The following is an 8702-nucleotide window of genomic DNA, read 5'->3' as shown; positions in this document are numbered from 1 at the left end:
ACCACAAGCAGCTGGAGCAGCACTTCAGAACTTCATCTGGGGCATGGTGTCACAATGCCACTCATTCAAATTTGTCTCCCCTGCACCTCTTTGTTATAATAGGTGACAGAGGGGCTACATTTGACTGTGTGGACTTGCAGCCTGGTGCATGGGGGTCACAGTGCCACTCAAATTTGCCCAAACTACTTTTTATTATGATGGAGAATTAACCAGGGCAAACTTGAGTGGCATTGCAATCCCCTGTATCAGGTGGCAATGCCATTCATTGCTCATATTTGGGGACTAGCCATGGGGGTGTGCAGGTGGAGGAAGAACTGCCCAAGTCTAGGATAAGTGCATGGAGAGTGAGTGGAAGATGAGTGACCAGGAAGAGCCTGCGTGGTGGTGGCTGAGAAGTTGGTGGAATGAGTTTTGACTGAGCTGTGGGGAGCAGTGGTGGAGCCTGAATAGTGAGAGTTTGGAGAGGTGAGTGTTATAGGGGGTCTAAATGAGAGTTGGAGGCTGCGATATGAGGTGTCTGGGGGCTTTTGGGGACTATGGCCTGGAATGGCAATAGGGTCCCTAATCTTCCTGGCATCAGTGCACTCTGGGGCCTTGTTACGCCAGTGATTCTGAGAAATAATTATGCAAATTCTTGAGGGCAGGTGATGTGATTCACAAAACAGAAATGCTAAGATTGAGGATGTAATGGATTAGCTTGATTAGTTGACGTTGAAGACAAAGGTCTTTCACACTTTATTGCTTTATTACTTGAAGCCAGACTTTCCCAAAAAGTTTCTCACCAGATCTTTCCTAATCACTAGCTCCAGACCCCACCAAAGGCATCATGGGAGCTGCAGTCTGTATCCTACACCTCAAGATACTGCTCCCAGACAGCCCCCGCAGCGCATTGTGAGAGTTGCAATCTCTAGCTTGAAATCTTTCTTTCATTCCCTGCAACCCCACCTCCAGGTCCCTCAAATCCCCCTGGGTGTCCCAGTCCCTTCCAGTCAGCCATACACCCCCTCCTGAATCCCAAACCAGCCCCCCATTTCCCCCACTCCACCTGCTGTGAAATACCCATGCGACCTGAGGGAATGCTATCCTCCTAATCACTACATCCTGAACACCCCATACCCCTCAACCTTGCAAATCTTATTTCTCTCTCTCTCTCTCTCTCTCTCTCTCTCTCTCTCACACACACACACACACCTCCCCAACTCCAGCATACCCAGGCCATTCTTAATCCCCCCAACTCCTCTTCACCATGCTGCATCCATGCTGCAGGGCCCAGGTCCCCCCACCCCTCCCAGACTAACACCACCCTGCCCCAACAAGCTGCACAGTGTCCCTGCTGCAGGGCCAGTGAACTGAGTAGATGCCTGGAGTCCAGGAATGAGACTAACCATACCACACAGGTCACAAGCTGATTCACAAAGACCAACTGGCCTTCTGGCCCTGGAAGAATGCCAAAACTGTTGCCAAATGAACCCTTATGGAAAGTAGTGGTGGTTTTGCTGCTTTAAAAGCAACAGGTAGTTCAAAATAAAGAGTATTTATGCCTTGAAAGGGGCTGAATATTTTTCTGGTGAGATGACAGCAGAGGCACGTTCACTGACATGTCCAGTAGCATCATGAACGAATGCTGTCTGAGCCACATGGGTGCCACCATAATCACCCAAACTTTGTCCTGATGTATGTTGAGTAAGACCTTGAGAATAAGCAGGAATGGGGGAAAGGTGTAGCCCTTCACTCCATGGAATGAGGAAGATGTCTGCCAACAAGCCTAGGCTGAGGTTGTGGGGGGACAAAAAGTTCCTGCAGTTCCTGTTCTGATGACTTGCAATGAGGTCTAGCTGGAGAGAGCTCCACCTGTGGAGAAGGGACTACTCGTGACTGTGGTACATTTGACTGAGTATCAGTGGTGGCTGAAGCTCCAGGCCCCTTTCAAATGCCAGGCTCCATGCCAATTGCCCCTTTCCTGCCCCACCCCCATCAGCAGTCCTGGCCATACGGCACTGATGTTTTGGTGCTGTGGGTTTTGAGTGCAGTTCTGGATGCTGTCCTGATGCCAGCGGGTAGGGGTGGAACAGGGTATGGTGCAACTACCACCTTCTGTGATCTCTGCACTGGGGTAGATATGGGGACACAATCCTCACTCTGGTGTCAATCCTTCACCAGGGATCCCAACCAAGTCCCTGTCCTGTCCAACACGACGGACACTGATCTGAAACCACACAATCCAATACCATTCAAAAATAGTAGTCTCTCTTCTTTGTGTCATACCCCAGAGTAAATATTTAATCTAAAATAATCAATTCCCCATGTAGCTCTTAAAGGAAGTGGTTGGCAAGAAGCATTGATGTAACAATTCCCTTTGCAAAGGGCAGAGACAATAGTAGGTCCTGCACCCAGGGGAGCAAAGAAATAAGCAGCTTCTTTCTTGTGCCCCAAAGATGTGCATTGTCCCTTAATCTCATGAGACTCCAATTCCATGCTCAGTCTACGTAGAATGCTATAGCTCAAAATCTAGCCCTATCACAAGCAATATCAATTTGTTGCAGAAAAGGCACTTCCAACTCTTAAAATCTTGAACAACATTTTATATTTTTTATTCGTTAGTTTAGTGTTTAACGCTTAGTTGATGTGTCACTTAGGCCGTGTCTACACTAGCCCCAAACTTCGAAATGGCTACACAAATAGCCATTTCGAAGTTTACTAATGAAGCGCTGAAATGCATATTCAGCGCTTTATTAGCGTGCGGGCGGCCGCGGCACTTCGAAATTGACGTGCCTCGCTGCCGCATGGCTCGTCCTGACGGGGCTCCTTTTCGAAAGGACCCCGCCTACTTCGAAGTCCCCTTATTCCCATCAGCTGATGGGAACAAGGGGACTTCGAAGTAGGCGGCGTCCTTTCGAAAAGGAGCCCCATCGGGACGAGCCGCACGGCAGCAAGGCACTTCAATTTCAAAGTGCCGCGGCCGCCCGCACGCTAATAAAGCGCTGAATATGCATTTCAGCGCTTCATTAGTAAACTTCGAAATGGCCATTTGCGTGGCCATTTCGAAGTTTGGGGATAGTGTAGACATAGCCTTAGTGATAAACATTGTTTTTATTACTTACATAATTTATTACTTTAATGAAATCTAATTTTTTGTAAACTTTTTTTGGATATATTATAAAAACTTTTGAGATTACAGACTTTATTCTGAAAATTTGACTGACATTACATACTGAACCTCAAAGGGCATCAACATACAAGTTCACTCAGGATGTTATTTTCCCTAAGGCTAGCCCTGCTGTGAAGCTGGCTTCTTAATGCCCACTGCAGGGACTCCCAACCATATTTAGCTTAGTGCTCCCACAACCATCAAACCCATCCACCCTCCTGCCCCACCATGAGCCCCCCCATTTACAAAATCCCCCCACTACCTGACCCCCAATACCCAGGCAATCCATTTCAAGCCTTTCACAGTATCCACAAGGCTACACCATCCACGTGGTCCCCCTGTATCCCAAGCTCTTCCATTCCTTCACCTCAATCACCACTATCATATTCTTTGATTGTCTGTACCCAGCTCTAAAGACCCTGGGGGCAGGTGTGTTCTGGTCTTGGGGGAAGGGGAGGGTGTTTGTGCAGGAAGAGCATGCATGAGTGCACACACACTGATATTCCAGGGTCTCTACAGAAGTTCATCTGCCCTGCCTATGTTACACTGAGATGACAACACACTCATTTCTGAGGTTCAGAAACTAAGGGAAGTCCAGTATTGAGAGCTAAGAAACTGGGTTAAGTGAGGGTGGGGGACAAAAGAGCATTGATGTGAACTAGACAGGTCTGACTCACTCCTTCACTGAAACATTTCCAGGTTCTGGATTTCCTGGTCCTACCCAGTTTTACAAACTTACTTATTTACATAGCATTTCCTCAAATATTCTCTAATATAAAGGCCCTCCGGGGGCAGAGAAGCCCTGTCTGTATTTCTCACTGTTGGGGCTCATGAAAGGATGTGGAAGGAGCTGCTGTCAGTGACCTTTTACCGAGCTGTCTTCTCTGAGTTTCTAGCCACCTCCATCTACGTCTTCTTTGGGCTGGGTTCAGTCCTGCGCTGGCCTTCAGCACTGCCTACCATCTTACAGATCTCGATTACCTTCAATTTGGCTGCAGCTACTGTAGTGCAGATTGCCTGGCACGTCAGTGGTGCTCATATCAACCCAGCTGTGACTATGGCCTTCCTGTTTGGCTCTCGTATCTCTTTGGCAAGAGCTGCTTGCTATATGGTTGCCCAGCTGGCTGGAGGCATCGCTGGAGCAGCCACACTGTATGGAGTGATACCTGCAGAGGTACAAGGAAGCTTAGGCATTAACATGGTGAGTTCTCCGTCTCTCCTTTTGGTAGTGCTGCTGAAAGTGAAAGATCATTAACGTTGCTGTGAGCCAGGTAGTTGCAAACTTCCCAATACACGTCTTTGTCTCCGCCCACTTGGGTTAATATAAAGCCATGTGGTGACAAATAGCAGTGTCAATGCACCTCGAGCTGATCAGCACTGTGCTGCAAGAAAAGAAGCTGCCAGTCATGATGAATTATGTTCTAAACTAGATCTCTGTGCTGTAGTAGGTATGAGTTGAAGAGTGGTGGTGATAAAAATCACTGCCAGCTGCTCAATATGGAAATTGAAATGGACTGAGCTTTATAGTGAAGCCTGCCTAGGGACCAACTAGAAATGATTGCCCAGGACAAGCAAGTTTTTAAATACAGGTCAAACAAAACTATTATAGGGACCGCACGGGTCTGCGGCTGTTTAAATCAAGCCAAAGGAGTGGCTAAAAGATTACTCCAAGTCCTTTGCATGTGCTGAGCATTTATTACTGTGACTACTGTGCTTTTAAAACAGATGAGAAATGAGGCTAAGAACAAGGAAGGGACTCATTAAGATCTTAGAACAACTTAAAGCACTCCCTACATCTTCGCATTCCTGCTGTGAGACATGTTTCAAATAATTTCCAGGCATTCCAGCTAAGTGGATTTGATTTGTATGAGTACTCGCCTGCCTCTCTGCTTTTCATGCCCTTGTTTATCTAAGCCATTCCTGTATCCTAGAGCCCCTGTGTTCTCAACTGGTGTGCACACGTAAAAGCCTCCACTGTTCTCAGTGGCAGCTGCTGGATGCTGAGCCCTTCTGAAAATCTGTTCCCAAAAGCCTATGAAAATTTTGGAACTGCAGTAACCAATCTACTGGAGATGCCTGATCTGTACCTTCTGTGCTTATCACTCCTACCCTTGGTCAGTTGCTATCCCATGGCTCCAACATCAAGGCCGCAAACCATGAAAGATCCCCTTCCCCTACACTGTTATAACTGAGTCTCCCAGCAAGAACTGGACTGTGCAAGGCAGCAGCATTATCTAGAGTGGTTGATAGGCAGAAGCCCATGGGTTGACGTGGTCTCTTAAGAAGCCGCTTTGCCATCCCTTTCCCCAGGTGCGGAGCAACATCACTTCTGGACAAGCAGTTGCTGTTGAGCTTATTCTCACCTTTCAGCTGGTTCTGTGTTATTTTGTTTCCATGGACAGACACAGAAATTCCAGCTCCCCAGCCACATTCATTGGCCTATCCGTTGCCCTGGGACACCTAATTGGGGTAAGTTTCTATTAGGCATTGCATAAATCATGGGACGGTTTGTACCTAGTTGTTGATTAGAAACAAATAAAAAGTACAAATTCCAACCTGGCCTGCCAAAAGCACTGATTTGCGCACGGACAGGAGAGCTGGCTGCGGGGAAAGCCAGTCCCTGTCTCTCCCAGTACAAGGTGCTTGCTGTGGGATAAACTCCCAGCCTGGCCAGTTCCATGCTTCTCTCATCATACGGTAATAACAACTAAACTGTAACTCAATAAAGAGGTATCTGTAAATGTCTAACTGCTTACGCTACAGCCAGAAAGATATCACAAATCAAACATAAGATTCATTTGCACTTCACTCATTAGACGTGGCCATTCTCTTAATACTTTCTTCCCTAACTCTGTTCACCAGATCTACTTCACTGGCTGCTCCATGAATCCTGCAAGATCCTTTGGCCCTGCCGTCATAGTCAAGAAGTTTACTGTCCATTGGGTAATATAATTGTGTCCCTTCCCTTTCTGTCTGTCATCTCCAAAATACCTTGCATGAGATGCTGAAATCTGGCTGTACGGCACCTTGGGTTTCTAAGAACTCTTTATATCAATGTACTGAGATCCCATAGCAAGTAACATGGCTGAGCTTTAATCAATTAAGACTCCACTAAATGCAATCCATCCCGCACTTACTAAATCCACAATCTCTTGTCCCAGCTGCACTGGTCTCAGTGTAAAGTCTGAGAAGGACACACAAGAGTCAGGCCCCCCCATTAGATGCTCCAAAAGGCCCAGAGGGAAAGAACCTCAAAGTTGGAATTAGCTGGGTGTACTCTGCAAGTAGGGACCAAGTTGCTTCATGCCTTAGGTGGCTGCTGCACTGTGTTCCTGATGACACTGCTTGAGCAGAGGGGCTCCTTTACTTCCCTTCGAACATCTAACACTGCAGTGTCCAATCGGGTTACTATTCACTACATGGTGAATGGGGCAGTACAAGGCAGTGAAGTGCGGCTCTGAGATGCACATGAGGGGGGTGCCCCACCACACGGTGGGACAAGTGTGTGCCAGCACCAGAGGCGGCGGCTGTTTCGGCTCCAGGGGGCTCTAGCTGTGGTGTGGCTAATGTGGCACAGCTTCAGCCCTGGGCAGGTTCAGCCACAGCAGCAGCTCAATCCCCAGCCCGGCAGGGCTTCAGCCCTAGGTGGCTCATGCCAAGTGAGTAATCTGGCTCAAGTGGGAGGTGGTTCCTGATGGGGTGAGGGGGCTGTGGCAGTCAGGTAAATTTCAGCTGGACACAACTGATCTAATGCCTACTCTTAGAGCATGCACACACACACAATATTTAGGATAAAAATCAAAATAATACTATTAATACTGAGAAACTCCTGTTCATATACTGTCAGGGTACAATTCAGAGCCTGAAATATATTTCATCTTTTAAAGTTTAATTAATTGCAGGCCTGTAAGTGGGGAAATTGTGACCCACAGATCTCAATTTAGAGCTGAAATGGAACTAAGTAATTTAGCTGAAAAGTACAGAAAAACATGCCCCCAAGCAATTCCAACCTGGACCAACTTTCTTTCCTTCACCACTATTTGTGTCTTTATTTTTGCTTAATAAAGTGTAGGGCAGTTTTTCCTAAGTGTGGTATGTGTAGCACTAGTGCTACGCAAAAAGATTTAAAGGGGTGCACAGCAGAAATTACTAAAAATCAGGAAATAAGCACTGGGAGAGGGAGTACGCTAATAAGGCTTAAGTCCCAAAAGGGGTACATGAATGTTTTAAGTTTGGGAAATACTGGTGTAGGCCATTCATCCTTGTAAACAACCTACTGTCCACTTTGACTAGTAACAGATAGCCATGTTAGTCTATATTCTATCAAAACAAAAAACAGGTCAGTAGCACTTTAACAAAATAATTTATTAAGTGATGAGCTTTCGTGGGACAGACCTGCTTCTTCAGATCCTAGCCATACCAGAACAGACTCAATATTTAAGGCATAGAGAACCAAAAGTAGTTATCAAGGTTCACTTCCCACCTTTCTACCGCTCATCCGCTCTCTGATTTGCCCATCTTGATAACAATTTTTTCTGATTTGTCAATCTTGCTAAAAATTTTTGTTCTCTGTGCCTTAAATATTGTGTCTGTTCTGATATGGTTATGATCTGAAGAAGTAGGTCTGTCCCATGAAAGCTCATCACCTAATAAATTATTTTGTTAGTCTTTAAAGTGCTACTGAACTGCTTTTTTGTTTTGATAGAATATAGACTAACACAGCTATCAAAAACAAAAAACCATCTGCCCCAGGTCACAACTCCCTCTCAGACCCAACACCCCCTCCTGTGCCCTAATACCTTGCCCCGAGCTCCCTTCTGCACCCAACTTCCATCTCAGAGCCCACAACTGCTCCATAGAAAAGTACAGCCCTTGATCACCTTTCAAAATCTTGGTATGATTACCCATAAAAAATATTGCCCATCCCTGGCCTAGCACAGTGAAGCCCTATCTTCTAGGCACTATTACTGTACAATAAGTAATAATGTGCTATTTCTCTCCCTATCTCTGCAGATATTCTGGGTGGGCCCCCTGACAGGTGCAATACTTGCTTCTCTGATATATAATGTAGTTCTCTATCCTGACCTGAAGAGTTTCTCACAGAGGCTGGCAATTTTTAAAGGCACTTTTGACTGGGAGGCAGAAGATACAGAGGAAGCAAATCAAAGCAGGAACTCTGTGTCATTGCGCAATATTGTGCAAAGGGTTTAACTCCACAGCATCCTACAAACACAAGGATATTTTATGAAAAGGTATGCTTTTTTAGCATCAGCCAGTTGCCATCTCGTGAGCTGGCCATGCATCATGATATCTGATATTTGGTAGGTGCAGGATCATGGCAGAAAGATAGGTAAGCATAACTGACTCATGCCTTCTGATACTGGAGAGGACACAGTGTAAACTGAAGGACACTTGATCACTCCACAGCTCCTCTGGGAGGAGCATCCAGACCCACTTCCCTTCTGGGAGTTGTAGTTAATACCTCCTCCAACCAAACAAATGGGGGGGGGGGTGTGGCAGGAGCACAAATCCTAGAATGCCTAGTGGATTATTG

General features: G+C 46.3%; 1 protein-coding gene across 1 annotated transcript; it reads left to right on the top strand.

Moving 5' to 3' along the window:
- Positions 1 to 3853: 3853 nt before the first annotated feature.
- AQP6 (aquaporin 6) lies at positions 3854 to 8359 on the top strand. Its single transcript, XM_074979906.1, has 4 exons — positions 3854 to 4349; positions 5459 to 5617; positions 6011 to 6091; positions 8162 to 8359. The coding sequence occupies exons 1-4, from the start codon at positions 3987 to 3989 to the stop codon at positions 8357 to 8359; spliced, it is 801 nt and encodes a 266-aa protein (XP_074836007.1). The 5' UTR covers positions 3854 to 3986.
- Positions 8360 to 8702: the final 343 nt, after the last annotated feature.

This window comes from Carettochelys insculpta, chromosome 29 (assembly GCF_033958435.1).
Source record: "Carettochelys insculpta isolate YL-2023 chromosome 29, ASM3395843v1, whole genome shotgun sequence".
Taxonomy (NCBI): Eukaryota; Metazoa; Chordata; order Testudines; family Carettochelyidae; genus Carettochelys; species Carettochelys insculpta.
Note: the sequence above shows the minus strand (reverse complement) of the source record. Positions and strands in the feature narration are given on the sequence as shown.

What these genes read in the sequence shown, in the direction of transcription:
- AQP6 (XM_074979906.1), top strand. Translation starts at nt 3,987, where the DNA reads ATGTGGAAGGAGCTGCTGTCAGTGACCTTTTACCGAGCTGTCTTCTCT. An exon ending in CCCTGGGACACCTAATTGGG is followed by an intron (nt 5,618 to 6,010) that starts GTAAGTTTCTAT and finishes TCTGTTCACCAG; the next exon opens with ATCTACTTCACTGGCTGCTC. An exon ending in AGAAGTTTACTGTCCATTGG is followed by an intron (nt 6,092 to 8,161) that starts GTAATATAATTG and finishes CTATCTCTGCAG; the next exon opens with ATATTCTGGGTGGGCCCCCT.